This window comes from Rhododendron vialii, chromosome 9a (assembly GCF_030253575.1).
Source record: "Rhododendron vialii isolate Sample 1 chromosome 9a, ASM3025357v1".
NCBI lineage: Eukaryota > Viridiplantae > Streptophyta > Magnoliopsida > Ericales > Ericaceae > Rhododendron > Rhododendron vialii.
Window position 1 is genome coordinate 11,592,073 of NC_080565.1, and position 24,865 is coordinate 11,616,937.

Sequence of the window (24,865 nt, forward strand, 5' to 3'; positions counted from 1 at the left end):
AATCTCCTCAGAAACCCTAACAAAAAAAACTGAGCTCTTAGCCATATTAGGTTAAAGCTCAGAATAGGCATGGAAGTTCTTAAGCAATTGGTTAAGAAGAGAGAAAGAGGGACCAGTAGTACCACAAAGGACAAACAAATCATCAGCAAACACTAAGGCTCTATTTGGAACTTGACGAAATGAAAGGAAAAGAAAGAAAAACTAAAAAATTTTCCCTCCTATTGTTTGGTGAGAAGAGAAAGAGAAAAGATAATAATAATTTTAAGTTTTGTGAATAGTAAATTTTTCTTCCTATTTTTCTCTCATTTTCCATCCATTTTATTTTATTTTATTTTCCTTTCCTTTCCCTAGGTTCCAAACAGAGCCTATATGGTATAAATAAATGGTAGAAGGAAACAAGACGAAGGGAGTGACAACGCTGACGGTTCATACTTAAACCTAGGGGTTTGTTTGACCGGTTTTTTAGTTGAGGGTCGTTAAGTGATACTTTCTCATAGTCGAGGAGGTGTTACTGAAATTAACGCAAAAACAACTATCCCGACCGGCGACTACTCTGCGTGTTCAAGAGTTCAGGATCCGTTTTTTTTTGAATATCAAAAGGAAGGAAGGAAGGAAGGGGAAGGGAGGGGAGGGAGGGAGCGAGAGAGAGAGAGATGGCTCCCAAAGTTCTCATGGTGAGAAAAATGAAATTGAACATGAGAATATACATTTAAGACCTTTTTGCTACGCCCATTCGAGAAGTTTGCCACACATTTATTTACTGTTTTTCATTTTTGAAAACTATTCGCAGGTAGCCGAGAAGCCCAGTATTGCTGTCTCCATTGCCTCTGTTCTTTCTGGTGGCCAAGTATGTGAAATCTTCTTTTTCCCAATACAAACCCTAGTTTTTCCTTTTCATTTGTTGCCCTTTGCGTTTCCCTAGTAGTTTGATTAAATTCAATTGAGTTGAATATGTATTTTCTTATTCATTTCCTCTGGTGGTTGCTGGGGAGAAATTTTACTGGGTGGGAATCTACATTGGTCTCACAATGAGTATGTGAAGTAAAATTAATAAAGAGTCTTGTACGGAATCTACTGATTCTCATTTGGGCAGGGTAGTGAAATTGTTCTCAATTGCATTTCCATCAACTTTTAGGCTTGTTATGTACAATGGAATCAAAGTCTTTATCTACTTTTCTCCCGTTGTGTAAAAGTCCACCCAAGGGGACAGATTAATTGGAAATTTGTTCTAGCTTAGACATGTCACATGTGACGAGCCAAGGAAGGTGGCTTGTTTGGTAGCTAGCCATTAGTTCACATGAGGAAAAGGGATGGGTTCTATTAGACGGCTAAGAAAGTCATCATGCTTTGTTTGGCTTAAAATGTTTAATCGGTGATGGTCAGTTTTGGCTTCTTGCATATAGTGAACTAATAGGTGATTTTCAATCTTTGGTGGCAAACAAGTCTTAGCATAACGAAGTAAGAAATTCAAAGAGAGAGACCATGTGATTTCTGTTGGTAATCACTCGGCCGCTCTAAGTGTCAATACTTGTGAAGGAGGCTATTGATACACGCCAAAGAGGCAAGCCCCCACTATTGTGTGATAATTAGTTGCGGCAATTCTTATGGTCATCTTCTTCAATTCATTAAGTATGCAAATGGGTATCGCTTACGTGAAGGTGCGGGCCACACAAGGTTAAATTGCATATACCCTATGAAGCACCGATACTCTTAGAGGCCGCGTGTACCCATGTGGCCATGTCTAAGAAGGGGACACGCGGGGGAGACGGAAAAATACGTATGGGACACGCCACATGGTGTGTATAATAAATTGAATAAAATTTTTTAGGGGGACACGGCGGAGACACAGGAGGGACATTGCGGGGACACGTATGGGGATAATATATCATAGCTACCACTTGTCCTACGATACAGGTCTAATATATCGCCTTAAACCATCTCTAATTCTCTTCTTTTCCACCTCCGGTGAAGCTATTGTAGTTCCTGCCATATTACCAGAAGACCATCCCACTAATACATTCCACAAGTGTTAGTGAATAAGGAGGGTTTTGTTGTCATTGTACTCGCTCATTCTATCTTATATAACTATAATGTGCATATTGGGGTTAATTAAGAAATTCTAAACACTTTTCTCCTTGATGAACAAAGTGTATTTTACATCACCCTAGATAAATCTTTATGTTAAGGATGATTCGCTAATCTGTCGTCACCCTCCCTCTCTTATTGTTTGCCTCACAACTAGAAGTCCAACGCTTATTATATCGTGTATGCATATGGGCTTAATTATCAAAAAGGCGGTTTTAGCATATGATATAGTCCCCATAGCCTTACAATTAAAGGATCTATTGCAGGGAGTTTAGCATCTTTAATTTTAGTTTCTGGTGATTTACTTGTGCATGGTGTGGAATTTACCTTGCTTGCGACTAGAAGTGAAAAATGATATCACCATGTATCATTTTTTGGGTGGTAGCCTTCTGCTATCACTATTCAAAAACCTTTTTAATTTTCTCATTCCTTTGATAAGAACGTAGCATGTTTAGAGCCGGTGCTTATTGTGCACAATTTATTGCATCTATCAGGAAGGATGGATGGAAATATGTCGGTTAACTTAGAATGGCTGAGTTCCTTAGATTTTCCATTGGCTGAAAATTTGGTTGTGTATGATTTGGAGGGATTTTTGATTGCAGATGTCAACAAGAAGGGGCAGTACTGAGGTCCATGAATTTGATGGAATGTTTCAGGGATTTTCTGCTCATTATAAAGTCACATCAGTCATCGGCCATGTTTTCAGGTTTTATTGTTTTCGTTCCCCCCCCCCCCCCCCCCAAAAAAAAAAAAAAAAAAAAAAAGAAGATAAAAAAAATCTTTTAAAAGCCTTCCACTGATATGTCATTATCAAAGTGATTAGCGTTGTTTCTTGTAATGTGTTTCTGGCTTTTGTCTTGTATAATTTTGGCAATAGATTTCACTCTTTTTTATGTAAATGTGTTCCTTGTAGTTCTGTACTCCGGAAGATTTGTTAGAAGTTATATTTTGCTCAGTGGCGGGTGGTCTTGGGTTCAGCTCTCTGTTCCTTATTTGCATTATGTTTCTCCCCTTTGCATTCTTTTGAAGTATGTATGGATGTTTGCATCTACACATGCAAGACGAGGTTGCACTTGAGGGAGGGTGATATACATTGTTAGGCCTATTTCCTAACAGCTTAAGCTTTGGGGACAATTGGTGCTTTAGCATGGTAAGAGAGGTAGCCTTACAGAGTCTTTTGGACAACACTCTTTTGATTCGTTGTGATCCATACCTCAGGATTATTTGTTTACCTGTCCATATGCAGGTCAGGGGTCGCATGTGCCAATGGTGTTAGAGCTTGTCCCACATTGGTTAATCATAACCTCCAAAACTAGTGTATGAGTCTGGGAGGCCTCTCCATTAATTGCCAATTGATCTTGAGTTGGATGCTTTAACAAGATCAAAGTTGTTTCATTTTGTTACTGTGGGTATCCGGAAGAGGATCGCCATGTGGCACTTACCGGCAGGCCCAATACCCCATGGGTAAGGCAAGCGAGTTCCTCCGGATTCATGATTCCTCATACCATGCGAGCACTCTAGAATTCATGGAACTTCATATTGGGAACTCCTTCACGGAGTCCCAAAATATGACACTAAGAGGCTTAATGATGTGCTCAGCCATGTTCGCTCTCCATACAGCAAATAAGGCTCTCATGAGTTTGGTGACCCTCAAAGACTTCTCATGATACCTAGGTTGGGAGCAAGGCCTGGGTACCCTGTTTGGGACCTAAGGAGGTATGTGGTTTGGAGGCTAGAACAAGGAGATTGTCAAGGCTCGCCTCCATGAGGCGAGCTCCACTGTGACCACCATAGAGAGAAGGGCGTCGCCTACGTCACCCGACATCAGCCTCAATTATTTATTGAGGCAAGAACATTGGACTGCGGTGAAACATATACTCAAGTATCTGAAAAGAACTAGAGATTATATGTTGGTGTACCAGTCAAATAGTTTGGTACCTTGTGGCAGACCCAGACTTTATGTTAGACAAGGATTCTAGAAAGTCTACCTCGGGGTATGTGTTTACCCTAGGAGGTGGAGCCATTAGTTGGAGGAGTATCAAGCAATCTTGCATTGCTGATTCTACCATAGAGGTCAAGTATGTGGCAGGCAAGGACTCACGAGAAGGCCAAACACATTGAGCATAAGTATCATCTGATTTGAGAAATTGTACAGAGAGCTGATGTAGCTGTGACCAAGATTGCATCAGCAAACAACTTGGCAGATCCTTTTATGAAGAGCTTACTAGCCAAGACTTTTAACGGTCACGTAGAGGGGATGGGAGTGAGATTTGTGGCAGCATGGCTTTGAGTCTAAGTGGGAGATTTTTAGAAATTATACTAAAAGTCATGCTTTTGTGTAATGGATTAATATTTGATTGTTATTTATGGGCAATGTTTGCATAAGATTATTGTATGTTGTGCATGTGTGTCTTTTGTTTTACAAAGTAGATGATCCGGTGTGTAGCGTTCGGCTTACATATAGAAGATCGGATTATCGGTTCTTGTAAAATATCACGGTCTTAGTTGACACACCATCGGTTGGACTGTAGTATAATGTTTTAGTAGGTCTGTCTTAACTACGGGGAACAGTCTAGTTCCAACTCATTGTGATAATACACTTTTATGTGTATTGAACTGGACCGCATTGAGGTAATTGTCTTTGTACTGACTTTATAAGACAATTAGAACCTCATGGTTATTATGAATGCTTATGCTCTTAATCCAAAGATAATCGATAGATATATGTATCTAATGTTGTTGACTTTGATTTATTAGAGAGTGAGATCCTTTTGAGGGTCAATAATCTCGGTGAGTTGGGTCACAACATTATATGTATGATAGCTATTAATTATTAATGGAATCCAGTAATCCATGTCTCGGTAGGGATGGATGATACCCATTGAGTAAGCTTATAAGTTTCGATTATGTTAAACCTTGCAGGTGGATATTTGTATCCGACATATCAAATAAGTTAAGTGGACAGTCTCAAGGAATTATAGATGTTGATTAAATATAATTGTTGGTAATTTGATTTAATCAACGGATATCTGCGATCTTAACGTGAGGAGATATTTAAGTATTTAATATCATGTGCTCGTAATATAATTGAGATAAGGACGAGAGTGCAATTATAATTCTGTAGTTAGGTGAATTATAATTAGTGAAATAAGAAATAGAATCCTGATGTGATTATAATTATATACGTAATGTGTATTTCTGCCTGTGACATTGAAACAAAAAGAGTAAAAAAAAAAAAAATTACTGCCTATGAAAACCGTTCCTCAATCAAACTTTGCTATGCCATTGTTACACAAAGTGCAACCAAGTATGCTGTGTCTTGGCCTGTGAGCATTACTTCATTAAATTCACATTGAAACTCAGCTTTAAAGTTGAAATGGGTTATTTGCTTGCTGAGCATCATAAGACTCAGTATTCTGAATGTGGTATTATTTTCTTTGTGCAAGTGTAGTGTAGATTTTCCTGCAGCTTTTCAAGATTGGACAGTTACAGATCCTCTTGATCTTTTCCAAGCTCCAGTGCTTAAGACAGAATCAAATCCAAAGGTGTGGCTTTTTTTCACTCTCCACTAATGCAACCTACATGGTTCAGTCGAGTGCCATGTTTTTAGGATTGTACGAGGAAAAAAATCAATGATGGCTAAAGACTACTTGTCAATTAACCTTCCATTTTGTACATCATGGATTTTGGAATGATGCTTTACTAAGTGAAACCCATCAAGATTCATGAGCAAATTTTGTCCCTTTGTTACAAGTCCTGCCATATGGGGTTTGTTAGCGCTTGTCTGTGTTGCAACTATTTTCATGAAAAGTCTTTCCCGACTTGGATAGATATTGTGTTGCATGGTTTTAATAGCAATGGTTTCAATGATCCTATCTTTTGTGTGGATGCTTGCCTATACTTTAAAGTTAGAAGCACTATTACTGTTAAAGTTAGAAGGAACCTTTCGTTTGCTTTTTTAGAAGCAAACCTTTTATTCTTCTGCTTCTGATCATTGGTCACTACATATCAAGCGTGTTGCTGTGCAAAGTTTCTTCTGTATACTGTTCTTTGAAATTATGTTCATCCAAAGAATCTTCCTTGCTCATAGCCTCATATAACTCGTCACGACTTTTATTTGTAGTTGATGATTCCTGAATGAATTTTGATTCTTAAGTTTTATTCGCTTGACCTCTGCGGCTCTATTATAGAGTCTTTTGATACTTAATGTTTTAAATACCTGTTTGCTTACTTTATCTTCTGGAAATAAGGCTCATATACGCAGACATTTAAGCCAAGAAGCTCGTGGTTCTAGTCATCTAGTGTTATGGTTGGATTGCGATCGAGAGGGAGAAAATATATGCTTTGAAGGTACCACTTTCACTCTTGTGAAATTACTTCAACTTCAGCTCGAATATATTTTGGGGATTTGAATCCATGGGAGGAACTGTAATCCATTGAGACCTATGTTACATGAATTCTTCTAACTGGGCTATGTACTCGTGTTGGACACTCGTACAAGGGTATTGGATCCTTGTCTGACATGTTTAGTTGGACATTTGCCTAGCAAATATATTTGGAATTTGAATTCACCATGAACTGGACATAGAACTCCTATAATATGCATGAAATGCCCTTAATGTACCTTTTAAACACTATTGTTCCAATTAAATAAAAGTTATGTACTAAATGATTTGAATTTGACGCTTAAGACATGTATCCTGCACCGAACTGTAAGATACTGTGTCCTGCGCCTTGATAGAAAGGTTCTTTGATATCAAAGGAACATGTTTTTGTTGGGGGTTATTCTATGTGATGCGTTAGTGGGTTTGGAGGGTTGTATTCTTTTTGCCACCCATTTGGTTTCTTCTCCTATCTCCTCTTTAATTTTGAATTTTTGGTTAAATTACAAATAGCAACCTTGAGGTTTTGGCCAAAATAGTCAAACCCCTCACGTTCAGAAAATTACAGATTCCTCCTCACTTAAACAAGCCAACGGAGTGTGTACTGCGACTAACATACCCTTTTAAATATCAGTCTTAAAATAAGCAAATAAAGGAAGTTCATCCTTGTTATCTTTATTTGACCCTCGCTCCCACCTTCGCCTGACCACCATAGACAACCATCCCGACTATCACCTGCGGCCCTGCCGCTACCTCTAGAAACACCACTGTCGTTTCCATTAGTCCCCTCCACCCATTACTGCTGTTCTCCCTAGCACATCATACCTCAGCCAACCTCTTCACCATCAGGTTAACAACCCAACCCAATTTGCAATCTCTGTATTTTTTGAAAAAAAAAAACCCTCATCCCGATAATTGGTCAATCTTGTGAACCACTGTGCACTTGAGCCGCGAAGCTCTCTTTTGCATTAGCTCAAAATAAGAAGGGAAAAAATTTACTAGCAACTAAGGTTCCATTCTTGTAAACTTAATTTTCTTTTTCGTTTTGTATATTTTGTTCGTCTTTTCTAAATTTTTGTTAGATTCACGTGATATTTTTTGAATTAATGCATCTCTACTAGAAGAGTCTAAAAAGTACAAAATTATGACCGAAAGCAAAAAACAGTTAACTAAAGATGAAAAAAGTATCAAACAACTGTCTTATTTGTCTAAAGTGCCGTCTTATTTGAATTTTTTCAACATTGGTCCGTATTTTTATACTTTTCCTATTCGTCTCGTCGAGACAAACAATTAACCCAAATATTATGACGAACTTATAAGTTTACAAGAACGGAGCCTAAACCTTTTTGGTAAGTTGCTGACCAAACCAATAAAAAGCCAAAAGAAAATTATTTTGTAAATTTAGAACTCAAATGGGACAAGGATCAGCAATTACCACCGTTGCACCACCTCTGCAATTACTACCGCCAATTCTAACAATTATAAATGCCTCTAAAAAAATCCTTTCTAACAGTCCAAAATTGAGTTCTCATGTGTGTGTGTCGTATTTATAGACCTATATATTTCTATCTAGATTGAACTTCCCAAACAAATAGACTACTGTACCCATATTTAAGTTCCCAAACAACTAAATCCAATTCCATTATTGAGAAAGTGAAACCTCCAGATCAATTCCATCAATTAGAGAGCTCATCTCTATTTCTAAATTGGAATCCTAGACTAATAATCAATCCCAGTTACATAACCTTTCAATTGAATCGTCACCCAGCCCACCATCCCTCTCCCAAAACCATCACCATCTCTCTACAGCATCTCCAAACGAACCTCCTCCGACAACTATGCACATAAAATCCACACATACGTACACACAACCTTCAACACACTCAAATAGGAGAGAGCAGATGGTTGGGTTTTGAGTGTACGGCTAATTCTAGTGGGGAATTAAGGGCGTTTGTGCAGTGATAATTACATAGTTGACGTTCATTTCGCAGGACGGATTTCATTTGCTGTGGTCTTTAGCAATGGCCGATGGTGCCTATTGCTGTGATGAAGGTACTAATTTGGTGTGATGCCTCTATTTGATGGTGGTTTAATGGAGAGATATGGGGGTGGATGTAAACGATGGTGATGGCTGGGAGGAATAAAATGGAGAGAGAGATAGGGGAGAGAGGAGCGTGTGGGGCAATGTACTCTAGTCTAACTATTCAAGGGTAAAACGGGGATTTAAGAAAAATTAATGGCTAATGTTACATGTTCTGTTAATCTAGGCCTAACGGCAGAGGAACGGACAGGGTAAATTGCTATCCGATTAGAAACTTCAGGGAGCACATTATAGTTTCTCAAACCTCAGGGATTTAGTTGTATTTGATAGAAACCTCAGGGGTGATATTTGTAATTCACCCTTAATTTTTTGGCTGTTTGAAGAATGGTTTATGCTTCCCTTTTTAACATTTCCCATCTATGTAGGATTGATGAAGTTAGCCAAGGACCTAATTGTTACGCGTTTCATCCCAATATGGAAATAAAGAAGCCCAATTAGGAAAATATGACAACCGCTGATTTGGTAGACACATAGAAGAGAAAATTATGCAAATCCAATGAGGATTATGTACATTTACCAGTTTGGTTCCCCCTTTCTAACAGTATACACCTGTATCTTGTAACCCAAGAACTCACTTTGATCATATCAACCATTGTTTTTTTCCTTGTTATAAACAAAATATGTATATTGCGTGAATGTAATGTTTATCTTTTCAGACTAGGCTACTAGCATTGGCAGATAGATGAATGGAAGTATGAATCAGTCAATCTGTACATGTGTTGCTAGCAAATATGTACTTACGAAATTATGATGTGCATGATAAACGAGGGCACATGCCCATCGACATAGAGGGTAGTTGCTAATCCCTACTTCTTCTATTGTGGAGCTCTTTACTGTGTCGGTGTATTTGGGAAGTTACTTTTCATTATGTTGTTTATTTGAGTTTGTATTTTCCTTTCAGTGATCGAGTGTACTGGATTTCATGTCAAAGAGGGTAGAAGAGTTTATCGTGCAAGGTTTTCTTCTGTTACGGAGAAAGATATCATGAAGGCTATGAGCAACCTTGTTGAACCCAACAAAGATGAGGCACTAGCTGTAGATGCTCGCCAGGAGATAGACTTGAAAGTTGGAGTTGCATTTACTCGATTTCAGACTAATTATTTCCAAGGAAAATATGGGAATCTTGATTCCAGAGTCATCTCGTTAGTTCTCTCTTCTGTGACCATGCTACTTATAGTTTTGTCTTATTTTGCATTTTTTAACTTGCTTATTGCTTGGTGCATGTTAGTTTTGGTTTAGATGGGATCTTACTCTATCTTCCTTGCAATTGATTGTGAATTTCGCCAATCGGAAAAAAAAAAAAAAATCTCAATTTTCATTTTGATGCATTCTTTCTCCACCCCAATGTAGTTAAACTTCTTAATATTTGTAAAATGAGAAGAGATGGAGTGGAGGGAGAGTAAAAGGACACAGTCTCCCAAAAAGTAACATCCATAGAGACATAAAACTTTCTAGAGTGAGGATCATAACATTTATAGCCCTTCTGGGTTGGAGAGTATCCAATAAAGACACTTATGGGCTTTAGGGCCTAACTTGCCCCCAGAGGGATGAGGGGCATGAACAAAACACACATAACCAAACACCTGCGGTGGGAGAGTGGTGACACGAGAACTGTGAGGAAGACACTCAATAGGAGTTTTGAACCGGAGAACACTAGACGACATACGGTTGATAAGATAAGTAGCAGTCAAAATCGCCACTCCCCAAATTTTTTTTGGAACATTCATGGTGAATAAAAGAGAGCGAGCTACCTCAGCAAGATGACGATTCTTGTGTTCAGCAACCCCATTTTGTTGTGGAGTGTCAACACAAGTCGTCTGTTAAAGAATGCCATTTTCTTTTAGGAATGCCCTAAAATTCCGATCACTATACTCAGTCCCATTGTCACTGCGGAGAATTTTAATATTTGTATCAAATTGAGTGCATACCATGGCATAAAAAGATTTAAAACAAGAAAAGACGTCACTTTTTGATTTAAGTAAATACACCCAAGTAACACGAGAATAACAGTCAATAAAAGTGACAAACCACCGAAAACCTTTAAGAGAGGTAACAGGGGAAGGACCTCAAACATCAGAATGGATAACTATAAAAGGAGACGCACTTCGTTTATTAATAGGTGCATAAGATGAATGTTTATGTTTTCCAAACTCACAGGCTTCACAAAAAAACTGACTCCTAGGACAATGCTTTATTAAATTAGGAAAAAGTTTCTCTAAAATTCCGAAGGATGGATGACCCAATCTATGGTGCCACTGATGTAACATAATAAGAGTTGGACCCGTATCTGCTTGCAGAGCAAGACCACATGACATGGGTGGACGAGGTGCAGACTCCAAGAAATAGAGGCCACCATGTAATTTACCACTGCCAATCACCTTCCCCTTATCCAGTTCCTGAAAGACACAATGAGTAGGAAAAAAGGTCACGGAACAATTGACAGAACGAGTAAGGCTACTAACAGACATAAGATTAGTGGCAAAGTTAGGAATATGTAAAACTAAAGAGAGAGAAATAGAGGGAGAATAGCAAACAGAACCCTTCCCTGAGATAGCAGAGAATGACCCATCTGCTATTCGGACCTTTTCCTTACCAGAACAAATAGAGTAAGAATCAAACACAGAGGAACATCCAGTCATATGATCTGAGGCACTAGAATCAATAATTCAAGGAATAGCAGAAGAGGTAGTAAATGCACTAGCCGGTATACCTGATTGAGCAAAATAAGATGTAGGAGCTACTGTGGAAAAGGAAGCTGTAGTAGATGGAGAATCAGCTTGAGCCGTAAGGTGCCTGAGAGTTTGTATCTCCCCCTGAGAGAAACCACTAACATGATCAGATGACGCCTGAATCCCATAACTGAACCCAGAATCAGGCAAGGTGTCAACTGTAGACTCCGAAACATGGGCCTGGGCCCGAGAACGCACTGGACCACGACTATGGCCACCGCGTCCACCCCCGCGCCCACGAGAGGGCTTGCCATGTAGCTTCCAACAGAAATCCTTGCTATGACCAATGTTGTGGCAATAATCACACTGGAATGATACACGATCAAGAGGCCCACTGCTAGTACCAGACAGGGACTTGCCACCCTGGAGAATAGGCCCACTATCAGAAACAAAATGACCCTGAGGAGTAACAACTAGGGCAGAACGATCAGAAATAGGAGGGTGCAACATAGCACCCCTTCTACTTTCCTCCTGCTGAACAATAGAATAGGCCTCTCCCAAAGATGGAAACGGAACACGACCCAACACTTGCACTCTAATCGGATCAAGTTCTAGATCAAGACCAGCAAGAAACTCATAAACACGCTCTTTCTCCATCCTTTTTAGCCAATTAGCAGCATGCACAACACAAACAGCCTGAAAACCCTGATAATAATCAAATTCCCCCCAAGCTCCACTCAAGTTAACAAAATACACAGCAACAGAACGATGATTTTGCTCCAATGTACGGAGCCTCTTCCTCAACTCAAAACACTGTGCATCATTACCTTGCTGAGAATAGGTCTGGGCTGCAGTAGTCCAAATCTAATGTGGAGTATCAAGTGGCAGGAAAGTATGACGAATATCAGCTCTCATAGAGTTAAACAACCATGTCATGACTAATGATTTCCGAGATTTAAACTTCTTGAGTTCGACCGCCTCAACAGGTGGAGTAACAGGGCCCTCAATGAACTCTGACATCCCTTTGGCCTCAATAGCCAAAATAAAAGTACGAGACCAAATCAAATAGTTGGTACCATCCAACTTAATATGGCAAATATCCAAAGAAAAATTATCTAGAGTCCCTACATGACTCAACTCATCATTTGTACTAGCGAAAGCCTTTTGTTTATCCTCCGACATTTCAACAAACCAAGATTATGACAAATGATACAGAATAGGACAAATAGGGTTCCGAAAAAGCTGATTATTCTGATCCAAACAAAAAAACAGTGTAAATACCTATTACCCGCGCCAAATGAGGAAAAACAGATCTGACCCAACTCCAAGAACCACGAAAAAACTGAACTGGAGCCAAACAGGTGTGGAGCGACGTCGGTAATTGGCTGTACGGCGTCGGAATTGACTGTACAGCTTCGGAATTGGCTGTACGGCGTCGGAACTGGTCAAGGACGATGCAGGCAAGGTCAGATAACGTCGGAAAGAGCCGGCGAGTCTTGGTGACGTCAAAAAACGATCGGAACTCAAAGCCTGAGTTCGTCGGAGATTGAAAAGGGCTTCGTCGAGCAACAACCTGGCTTGTCGGACGTCGTACGGCGAGAGAAGAGCAGCGTACAGTATCAACAAGTCAAGTCGACAAGTTGTATGGCGTTGGCAAGCCTTCGACTGATGAGGAGGGTGCTCGACAGGTAATCCGATCAAGATCGGTGCTTTGATACCATGTAAAATGATAGATAGAATTGGGAACCCAAAAGAATAGGGTTTATTTCTCATTACGTTATACTTATACAAAATGAAATTCGTAATTACACATTAGACCCTTATATCCTAATCTACTTACATAAGAGATTAAATGTAAACTACATTACATATGAACCCATAACTTAACAATATTTTTACTGCAAAATTGCAGATGAAAGAGACAAAAAGGAAAAATCAAATAAAGAGAAACACAATAATGGTTCTTGTGGACTTGTGGGCCAGCAACTGTGATTGCTTGAGCTTTCTAGACGGTGGCTATAAGGATCCCAGGGGATCTAGTCAAGAATAACTCCTCTATCAGCTCCATTAATTGATGGTTACAATAGAATGTTAGTACCATATATGGTTTGGAGTTTTGAGGAGACATCAATGAAACTCTTGTTTTGTGGATTGGGGGTTATACGCAGTTGACAATACTAGTCTGGAAGTGGAAACAAAGTTGTCTTCATGGAAGATGAAGTTTGTAGAGACCTGTGTATATATATTTTTATTATATTTTCATAATGTGATGTGTTAATTTTTTTCTGTACATCTGAATTTGATGAGCCATGGAAAATGTTCTTTTTTGATATTTTGTGTTCATAAACATTTGCTTGTCTGTGTTCGAATTCGTGGGCCTTTGATCGAGTGTGTTCACTGTGTTGGGAGACCGCATGTGTTGTGTCGTTGGTGTTAGAAATTTTTAGAGCTAATTACTTGTTTAAGTGTTAGTTTGAGGGTCTTAGTGCAATAACTTGTGACATGCTAGGAAGAGGAATGATAACTAGGAACTTGGAGGGTGTAAAGTGTGTATTTTTTACACTTGGATCATATTTCACCAGAGAACTTGTGAAGTTCTCTTCGTCCATTTCCATTTTCCCGTCTCTCTCTCACACACACACACACACACAAGCAAATCCGAAATCCTCTTCCATCCTTCATTTTGCTTGGGTATTTTGTCTCTGCATCAAGAAAACTTGGAGGAACAAGAGATTCTCTCAAGCTTGCGGGCTCTCAAATATCATCATCATCTCCCCCACCCATCTCTCTTGTTGTGCTAATATTTGACGTAGGTTTTTCTACTAGTTACTTTAAAAAATGCAAGTAGTGTATTTGGGAATTAATTGTTTTTATGTATTTAAGTAGTATATTGCTCCATGGCAACAACCCTAATTGAGTGATATTGGGTAAACTTGATATTTTGCTTTTAGATTGCATTTGATGGATCTAGTGTTTGATTGGGTGTAGTAGGAATATTATACCAAAGGATATTTGTGGTTCTTAATTGTGGGTTCTGTTTATTTGATTGATAAAGGCTACTAGCTTACTTGAAAGCAATATTTTAGGTACATTGATGAATTGTGGGTATCTTGTGAAAAGTGCATTTTATTTTTCTAGTATCAATTAGAATAAATGGTAAGTAGCAGAAGAGTTGCATTGAGTAAGGAAAAATGATGAGGTACGTGCAAGCCCAAGAAACTTGAACTTTGACATTTGGATTTTCTTGATTTTGTTTAAGTTAAGAAGCTGTGAGTTGATGCTACTTATATGTTGAGTTTGGATGATTGGATTGGATACTTGTTATTTGGACTAGTGATCCATGTATTGAAGGCCAAGTTGGCCATTTTAAACGTGTTGTGTAGTCAGAAACATATGAATAATGAGTTTGTCTGTTGTGTATAGTCCTTAAACCCCCGCGTGATAAGGTACCGCGTAGGCCTTTGGGTTAGTAGCCCATAAATTTGGATGATTTAGGGACCTGATCAGTCGCCTAGGATTGGTACACAACTTTGATAACTTGGACCTCCTTCTTATGTGCTCTTCTTTCCTTGTACTTGAGTTTAATATTTTGATTTGTTTTAGGTTTGAAGGATTTTGGTTATATTGATTATGAATTGTGTCGAGCAAGTATAAATTCTAGTTTAGTAAAAAGGGGTATACGGGTACAAGCATTCATATTTTTAAACATGTTTACTTGCATATTTCAGTTTCTAGTAGATTATATGTGGGCAGTTGTGCTTGCCCATACCTTACAGGTTTGAAGGGCAAGGATAAGCTTTGATAGACACTGTGGTGGAGCTAACTTTTGTGTTCTAGATGAGTTGATCTAACTGTTGTTTGTTGGGCCTTGATGTCTATCTTTTGAGTACAAGGAGTTTTCGACTTTGGACATGTAATGATAAATGTTAAACTCTACTCTAGAAATGTTTTGCTTAGGCTTTGTTCGGTTTGCTTTTTGGAAAAAAATTTCCAACTCAAAAAACACTCATTACCCCTACTTTCAATCATTACACTCGTTTTTCTCTCAACTCATTACCTCTATCTCCAATCATTATTCAGATTTCTCTCTCTATCTCTCTCCACTCGTTAACCCAAAAACCAAACTAAAAAATTCTCAAAAATCCATCCAATCACAGTATAAGTCTTTTGGAAAATGGAAAGAAGAACTTGCACTTTTCTTTTGTAGTTGAAGTTTGCAAGGATTAAGTTGTGTTTTGGTGCCTTGGTGGCTAATGGAAAACTTTGAAAGATTGAAATTGGATCACTTGTTGCTTTTCTTTGTTGGGGATAGTATGGTTTTTATTGAACATTTTGGTTTGACTTATAACTCAATGCTTAAGTGAATGAAAGGAAATTTTTTCTTTGTTGGTGATAATATGTTTTTTATTGAACTTAGTTCATGCGGATATATGAAATATGGGTGTGACAAAGTTAGTGAAGCTTAATTTACCAATTGGTTTCTCTTCAATATTCAAAGTATGTCTGGAAAAACTATAGACATTCAAGTCCGAGGAGATGCTACTAGCTGCGAATTAAGGTAGTGTTGATAAAGCAGCTCATCTTGCTGCTGCTGGATTGGAGTGGACTAAAATGCATAGAGGGGGAGAATTTCTCCAGCACACTGTGACTTTGTGTGCTTGCTTTTCTGTTTGTTACTTTCTTTTCCCCGTACTTTTTGAGATTCTTTCGAATTTCTTTCCTTGTGTTTTATGGTTTAACCTTATGTTTGGTGTATGGTTCATTTAGGCAAAGCACTATACGCCATTGTACTAGCACAAGATGCATTTAGTGGACTTCATCACCCTTCTAGTATCTTACACCAATAGTTATGTTATTTTTTGATCCCATTTTTGGCATAATGTTTTGAGGTGATTTGCTTTAGCCTTTATTCCTTAGATCATGTAATTACTTTAGAACATAAGCAAATACGCTGTCATTTTTCTCTACTCACTATTCATGAATAGCAGTAGGCCCCCGCTTTTGCTCTCTCTTTCTTGTCTTTGATGGAATTGTGAAGTTTTCTTTTCCTTGTTTCAGCTACGGGCCTTGCCAAACGCCTACACTTGGATTTTGTGTGCAACGTTACTTGCAAATAACTACCTTTAAGCCTGAAAAGTTCTGGGCTGTGCACCCTTACATAATTCATAATGGCTATGAACTCAAGTTAGAATGGGAACGCAATAAGCTGTTTGACTCAAATGTGAGGTCCTCTCTGCCTTACATTTTCAGACAGTATTAATATCCTTCCTTAGTATGCATGTGCTTCTTACTCCTATTATAATTGGATTTACTGCAGGTTGCTGAGATGTTCCAAAAGTTGATAATGGAGGATGGGGTTGTGGAAGTAACTGGCATATCTGAAAAGCAAGAGTCCAAAACTCGGCCTTCTGGTCTTAATACAGTGAATCTTTTGAAGGTGAGAACAAGATCATGTGTAGTTTAATTATTTCTTTTGTCCATCTTTTTGCTTCGATTAAGTTAACAACTTGTGTCGACACTCAAAAAACTTTAAACTCATCTTGCTAGCTGATTGCTTCTGGCGTTGTGCGATTGCATGTCTTTGAGGCTTTTTGTTAGGTTTTATTTATCAGGGGTAATGGGGTGAGTTTGAGTTTTTTCAAAAAACAAGAATAGTAACAATCGTTGGGCATGAACAGACGTCAGTAGATGATGTAGTACATTGAGGGATGAGAAGGGTGAGGAAGAATAGTGTTAAAGGGCCACAACCCGACAATAAAAGGCCAAAGCCTTGTGGTCAATCTAATGATCCTTTCTAACGATTACAATAACCATAGGTCATATTTGTAAGCCTCCCGAGTTAAAAGAAAAACAAGTACCCTAGTTCGAAAAGGAAATATCTTAATCCTTATTTCCTAATTATCTCAAACTTTATAGCAATGAAATATGGAATAATTAAGCATAAAAATTCATTTTGGAAATTGTTAATGAAAACTCCAAATATGATATATGTCCACATCACTCTTCTCCATTGAAAACGAAACTCAACCTCTAGTTTGCTTCAAAATTTTGAAATTCGTCGAAGCCAACGAATCAAATATTTTGAGCATGAAAACTCCTTATTCTTCTCGTGCCAAATTATTGCGGTTCTCGAGCTGTTGATGAGATCCGCCAAATATGATATCAAAACCCTATCAAAGTCCTTGGCACCAATGAAACCATTGTGTTTTCAACTGGTTGGGGGAGAACATTAAGATTTGGCAGTTTGAGAGCCTTGTGTTCAAGAGGCTCATCTTTTGGTGAAACTGTTTTCAGCTCAGGAATTTCTTGTGGGTATTGACTATCGAGGTAGGAGACTAATAAGTTGACACCTTATCCTGCTTTGGACTCACAAACTTTAACAAAGTAGCTTCCCTAGGAGTATACTTGAATGTAAAGGACCAAAGGTTGTGTCGTTCTTGTCAGGAGACTCTTGTTGTAGGGGGTATTAGATTGTTCGATACATGGACGACCAAGTAATACATGCGTAACATCTATGGGAATGATGTTAACATCAAATCATGTCAAAATAATCACCTATCTGGATAGGAACCAAACTTCTTTAAGAGACTGAAAGAGGAGCGACGTTAGCCCAAAGTAGATAGGGTCGCTTCACTGGTGTATTTAGAGGTTTCGTTATCGTGACAACTAATCTGGATACCACACTTGTTTTAAATTCTCTATCAATGACAATTTGGCAAACTTCGTCAGCACTCTAATAAATGTGTGGAATTATTGGTGTGTCTCCACTCGTTAAGGCAAGCATCATTGGTTTGATAGTTTCCAATGGGACAAACTATCATCAGTTGCGGTCTTGGTTCAGATGAGCAAATGAATATTTTATCGGTGAAATTTGGTTTTTGGTCAGATCTATGAGTTAGTTTGATTCAATGGGTTCTCGGTTTACAAGTTTGCATATGGGTTCTGGTCAAATTCATTCATGGGTGGGGAAGGTTTATATGGCTTAGTGGGTCTTGAAGTAGATTAAGGAGTTATAATATAGGAGTAGTAAAAACCTAGGTTAGGATAAACATTTGTAAACCTTTTACCTAGAGTGTCTTTTTCTGTTGATGGACTAATCTAACTGAAATTCTAGGTCTCTCGAGATATTTTTCAATGAGGACAAAGTGAGGTGAGCAGTGCGGGGGAATAAAGAATATTCTGTGATGTCAACGAGTCTTTTGGCAACGTCAGTAACAAAGCTTCCGGGACATGAAAAATTTGTTTACTATTAGCTTGCCGATGACAGGCCCTCAGGCAGGGCAGACCTTTCTCTTTGCCGATGAACACATCTAGAAAAAGGGCATCATGAGGGGAGTCTTCGGCAACTGTGATGCTCAGCTCAGCTCAGCTCAGAGAGAGAGAGAGAACCTAGGCCCTGTTACCAAAATTGAAGCAGCAAGTGGGTTGATGAGAAGGGGGAAGAAGGGTAGCGTACAATGGCCACAACTTTATACTCTATTCAGTAATCAACTCGAAGGAGTAGTGATTGAAGGTCTTAAAGGAAAACAAGAACTCTTACTGGAAAGGAAAACGAGCGAGAGAGAGAGAGAGCCTAGGCCCTGTTACCAAAATTGATGCAGCAAGTGGATTGATGAGAAGGGGGAAGAAGGGTAGCGCACAATGGCCACAACCTTATACTCTATTCAGTAATCAACTCCAAGGGGTAGTGATTGAAGGTCTTGAAGGAAATCAAGAACCCTTACCGGAAAGGAAAACTAGAATCCTAACTGGGGAAGGAAATAATTTTTATCCTTGATTCATAACTAACTAAACGTAAGGAATGAAATATAAAAGAACTAAAAACTGTAATGCATTTTGAATACCGTAATTGATACGTTCAATAGCCATTGTATGTTTTGTATAAGTAGGTGTTAAACGTGGAATGGTTCTATTGCTGAAGCTATGTCATATGTTCATTATATGTGGATATGTTTCGGTCTAGAATTGGCTATTAGTCTGACTCAGATTTTCTTAACCTTTAGCCTACTGGAGTTAAGAAAATCCAACCCCTTGAGAAGAATGCAAGTAATCCTTCTATTGTGGAGAGTGAAGCTTTGTGTGCTTGTTTGATACTCTTTAAGGCATTATGTGATGCTTTGTTCAACAAGACCTCATAGAGTACTTCATAAGTAATTCTAGGTCAGATTTGTTTCTTCTTCTTCTACACGTTATGAGGCTGAGGGCTGAGCTCAAGACCCATGCTAATAAGTTTCTTCTGATGACACTTGATTTGAGTCATAGTTGTGAAAGACATGCCTAGGCGCGAGGTAGATTGAGGCCTTGCTATGTGCCTAGAGGGGTGTGAGAGACTCAGAGGTGCTGAGGCGAGGGCCCCATTGCATTTATTGTTGGATCTTACTATTGTCTATTTCAGCCTTGGAATTGAGTTACGAGATGGATCTCCAAATGAAAAAGGGATCCATTAACACCTAAAAGCTACATCGGTGTTTGTCTAAGGAAATGATTGAAAAATCCTAACAAAGAAAAGCAACGAGACGTCTCCCTCAACCTTTGATCCAAATTTAAGGTCTTCTTCTTCGAAATTTACAATTATGTGTGTGTGTCTATACAACTCCTTTGTACTGAACTAAGAAGCACGAATACAGACATGAACGCTGACATAGACACGGCTATTGACATGCGACGCGACAATTTTAAATGAATGGGGACACGACTTATGCAATAAATTAGGTTATGTATTTAGTTATTATTCGTATGAACACTTCCATCGGAAAATAAGCAAAACTAATAGCAACTTTATCGTTCTTACTTCTTATTGTTCCTTTTTGAATATTAGAAGAGGTGCTTAAGTTGCAGAACCACCTAAAGCAGCGGTCAAGATAGTAGAAGCTACAAGGAGAAAGGCACCTAGGGTGGATTGGATTCCGTTTACTGAGCAAAAGGTCTGAGGGTTTTAATTGAATGGGGACACGACTTATGCAATATATTAGGATATATATTTAGTTATTATTTGTATGAACACTTCCATCAGAAAATAAGCAAAACTAATAGCAACTTTATCGTTCTTACTTCTTATTGTTCCTTCTTAAATATTAGAAGTTGAGCGAGGGTTTTAATTAGTCATAATTCATTCATTGTACTGTTTTCTTCCTTTTTTTGGAATATCATACCCCCGAAATAAGCTTTTTTAATATTATAAGTTGATCCCTGTCATGTTTCCATTAGTCTCCAAATTGAGACACGAGTGTGCCCAATGAGTCCTTGGCGTTTTCCCTTCTTAAGCCGTACTTGTCCGTGTGTCTTATTTTCCCGGAGTGTCAAACATGGATACAGGAAACATTCAGGAGTGTCGGTGCTTCCTACGGACTGACTACACGCGTTATACACTCAGAATAAGATGAGCACTCAACTTGCTCTATTTTTGTAACTTCTTTGAAAATTTTGGGTAATCTAACATGTTCCGTTTTTGGGTTAGTTATGGAGTTTTTAGTTATTTTGTAAATGTATTGACTTTTTGACATTTAGTGGATGTTTTTGTGGCTTTTGAAGTGTTATACCCTCAAAAATCAGTTGTTGTAGTGCTTTCTATTTGAAGTATTTTTGGATGTTTTCTCACCTTGGTGCAATTCGGTTCAATGAGGCCACGCTTTGCTTCGCAACTTGCGCCTAGATGCCAATAGACCTTTTGTGCCTCAGTGCGCCTCTTTCCCTGAAATACCTATGACTAGTATATGTTTCATGAGCTATTTTGGAAGATCAGTTCTTGTTCATTAATTTTCCTGAGTGAATAGGGATATGTGAACTAACAAGGATAAGTCATATGATGATGCAAACCATACTTTCCGTCGTGATTCTAGAAAGAGAGACTTTCCAAAATGGGAATACAAAGAGCATGCTCTCAATAATCTTTTCTTGAAATGAATAAAAACTGCTAGGGAAACTGATGCCAATATATATGGCTAGCTAGGTACACAAATTTATCTCTAATCCCAAAGACAACACTATCCTCCTTCAAGAGCTTGGTGACAGCTTCGGGCACATCCGACACTCTCAAATTTATCTCTAATTTCAAACACATATACATCTTTGAAGACACCTCCACTTGGATAGGCGGGAACATCATCATAATAACATTGTTCCGTCTCCTTCTCAAACATAACCGGATTGAGGTTAATATCCTCACACTCGGATGGAGTGGAGCTTCCAAACAACTTGGAAAGATCAACATTACCGTCCTCCTAGTTGTAATCAAATCTCTCCGATTTTGGACTACAACTCAAAACAATAAAATTATTTTCAAATTGACATTGAAAATCATCACCACCTTCACTTGGTAGCATGTATTGCACCTTCTAAATCAAGATAGCAATTTGTTTGTTCAACAACAAAATTTGTACCTTGTCATTCAAGGGAGCAACTTGTTGACTCAACTCTTCAACCTCGTGGTTTTGGTTGCCAAAGTTATCAAGTCCATCTCCATTTTTCACCATTAATGCTCCACCTCTACCTCCCCTTCTTCCCATAGCTCTATGAAGTATGAGCCATTTCAACAACTAATTCATCAAGAAATCAGGCCCAGTCAACTCAATCACAAAACCTTGTCAACTGATTCACAAACCAAATCTATCACACTTGACAATCAAATAAACCGGAACAACTGGCAACTAGTCTCCTTAGTTGTAAAACTCAAAGGAATCACTGCCAATTACACAACCGTTCAACCCAGTCAACTCACTAAGCCTATACCCAATTGAATACAAGCAACCCAGCTCTGAACTATGAAAATCACCAAAAGTGGATCACTCTCAACCAAACTTACCTTGAATCAGTTCAACTATTGTGTCGAATCTGGTTGTACACATGATATCCCACTCGAAACAGGTAAGAATCACTTCCCGAAGCACAGATTCAGAGTTCCACTGGTCTGATTAGGGCTTGAATAGGCTTCACAGTGTACAGCGCAACTTTACGGTCTTGAGACGGGGTCTCGCAATCTGGACATTAGGTTCGAATCGCAACTCCACAGGCTTCGAATCAACTGGTTACCATTCGTATAAAGTCAAACTTGAAAGATTATGTAATTTCGGCCCAATATATGAGAGTTTCAAGGTTCAAATCCATTAGATGACACATAAAGAGGTTTAAAATAGCTGATTTGATTTTTGAATTAGGGTTTTTGAGTCTTTTTTGACTATGCGTAAGTGGATTTAGGATTTTGGGCGTGATTTTGAACTTGGTCAATTGACTTAATGGTTTGAATCAATGCATAAGGACTCGGTTTGATCTTAGGCTTAGATCTAAGTGAAACAGGTCGGAAGATGTGATTTAGGGTTCCGGTGAAAATTCCCAGTGAGGTTAGGGTTCGTGCTAGGTTTCCAGCGAGATGAGTGACTAGGATCTGAGTCTAGAAGCTCTGATATCAAATGATGCAAACCAAACTTTCCCTCGAGACTCTAGAGATAGAAATTTCCCAAAATGGGAATACAAAGAGCAATCCTCTCAATAATTTATTCTTGAAATGATTATAAATCGCTAAGGAAGGAAAACCTAGGCCAATATGTATGGCTAGCTATATACACACACTCTAATCAACACAAAAAATATAAAAGATGTGTGGTGGCATTCCTGTGGAACCCCTTTCGCTGGACCTTTGATGCGGATCTGGCTTGAGCTCCGTCTTCAGACTTAGCCCTACAAGGCAAGAAACCACCGTTATTGCCTAACCGGCCGGTGACGACGAGAGGCATTCTGATGGTTAAGTAAGTTCTTAATCAACAAGATGAAGTACAGAGCTCTTAGGTTAGTAGAAAGTAGAAATGGTGTACCTCTTTTAGGGTAAGGAGTTGTACCTTATATAGGACCTCTTGGCTTAACTTCCAAGCTACCTTGTGCCGGACACGTACCTTAATTGCTTGGTGAGATGTCATGAACGGCATCCTAAACCCAAGCGGTTTTGCTAACGTGGCCGAACAGCCTACCCACAATACGCGTGGACCCTTCTAACCCGATCTGAGGCAATTTGGTTCGGACAATGCACTCGAGCAGTGCGATTAGGGGGGAACCTTTGGTGCCAGTCTAACACATGGTTCAGCCCAAGCTCGAATATGCCTAGCTGATTCGGCCTGCTACGATAGCCGCTGGACATCTCTCGGTACAAAAAGCTATGGTCGAGGTCGATCTCAAACCTAGACGAACTCCTGAATTTCGCATCTGGTTGGTCCTTGCAACGCTTGTGTCAGTCATCGTGCTGTGCGAGAGTTTGATCCCTTCATTGCCAACTTCCACTCCTATAGATCACATCTTGAAGTTGAGCCATCTCATTCTAGATGGATTTGATGACGGTGTCCTTTTCATCAATGCACCTCTCTTGGTGTTGAATGTACGCTTGGGGCTCATTGAAAGCGTCTGGGTTGATAGGCGTGGACGGCCAAGCTGTGCATGGTGGCGGTTGGGTTTCCAACCACACTGTTGACTTTAGGTTCCACTGACTCACCGAGATTTCAACCATTTCCGAGGTGAAGAGAGTGCGAGAGTGAGGGGAGAGGTTCGCGATGAATGGCGAAAGAAACGGTTCTCGAGTGGACTCGCCAATTATGGGGTGGCACCTTCGGAATCCCTACGCTGGAACTCTGGTTATGATTTGGCCTGTGCTCCGTCTTCAAACCTAGCCCTACAAGGCAAGGTACCACCGATGGTGCCTAACTGGCCGGTGACGAGTGGGAAGGCACTCCGATGGTTAAATAAGTCCTCGACCGAGAATATAAAAGTAAAGACCTCTTAGGTTAGTAGAAACGGTGTACCTCTTTATGTTATGGAGCTGTACCTTACATAGGACCTCTTGGCTTAACCTCCAAGCCATCTTGTGTCGGGCACCCTAACTGCTTGGTGTGATGTCATGGATGACATACCGAACCTAGGTTATGCCAACATAGTCGAATGGCCTATCCACAATACACGCGGATCCATAACCCCGGTTTGGGTTGGTTTTAACCTGACCCGAGGTGATTCGGTTTGAACCAAGTGCTTGGGCAGTCGGGTGGTGTGATTTGGGGGGACCCGTTAGTGCCGGTCTGACACACATTGTTTGGCCCAAGCGCCTACCCTGTCGCCAAGTCCTAACATGCCTAGCTGATTTGGCTCTCTAAAAAACAGTAGTATCCCTATTAAATACTACTCCCTCCGTCCCGATTTGTTCGTCCCCTTTTTGACTTATACATGTCCCAAATTGACTGTCCAATTTTAAAATCAATGGATGAGATTATGTAAATTTTCAAATCATTGGATTAGATTTAGTTTCCTTAATAAGTTGGAAACCTGAGATTGGAGAAACAAATTGGAATGGAGGGAGTACATTATGAGACTAAGAACACATACTAAAATACTAGGGCAGACTAAAAGTGACTTCCTATGAATTATTTGTTTCAAAGCACTGCTGTAAATATTTTCTTACCTGTCCCATTTGCCACTCTATACGGTGTACAGTTTTTAAGTCCTTTGCTTGTGGTGGGGAACCCAGTAGTTAATAAGCTCGAGATCAGTATAAGATGTATGGGTTTTTTGCACTTGTGCTTTGAGGTCGGGAGTTTTCTTTGTATGGTTCCCATAGTTTTGTCTAAATAGTAGATTGGGTTCCTTCGTATAGTTTA

General features: G+C 39.3%; 2 protein-coding genes across 5 annotated transcripts in view; one reads left to right on the forward strand and one right to left on the reverse strand.

Annotated features, from left to right (window-relative positions):
• Window positions 1-562: 562 nt before the first annotated feature.
• The window catches only part of LOC131299487 (DNA topoisomerase 3-beta), a 65,825-nt gene continuing 41,522 nt past the window's right edge, over window positions 563-24,865 (forward strand). The window contains exons 1-8 of one of the 4 annotated variants that reach the window (XM_058325043.1): window positions 563-674; window positions 791-847; window positions 2,688-2,791; window positions 5,537-5,630; window positions 6,336-6,435; window positions 9,470-9,710; window positions 16,296-16,458; window positions 16,555-16,674. In XM_058325043.1, the coding sequence (XP_058181026.1) occupies window positions 654-674; window positions 791-847; window positions 2,688-2,791; window positions 5,537-5,630; window positions 6,336-6,435; window positions 9,470-9,710; window positions 16,296-16,458; window positions 16,555-16,674 (900 nt within the window). In that variant the 5' untranslated portion in view covers window positions 563-653. Of the gene's footprint in view, window positions 675-785; window positions 848-2,671; window positions 2,792-5,536; window positions 5,631-6,335; window positions 6,436-9,469; window positions 9,711-16,295; window positions 16,459-16,554; window positions 16,675-24,865 lie in introns of those variants that run through there. The other 3 variants (XM_058325046.1, XM_058325045.1, XM_058325044.1) reach the window with 3 other exon arrangements.
• Window positions 10,648-13,158, reverse strand: LOC131299488 (uncharacterized). The gene is made up of 2 exons (XM_058325047.1): window positions 11,279-13,158; window positions 10,648-10,964 (listed from the first exon to the last, which is right to left on the reverse strand). The coding sequence occupies exons 1-2, from the start codon at window positions 11,892-11,894 to the stop codon at window positions 10,954-10,956; spliced, it is 627 nt and encodes a 208-aa protein (XP_058181030.1). The 5' UTR covers window positions 11,895-13,158; the 3' UTR covers window positions 10,648-10,953.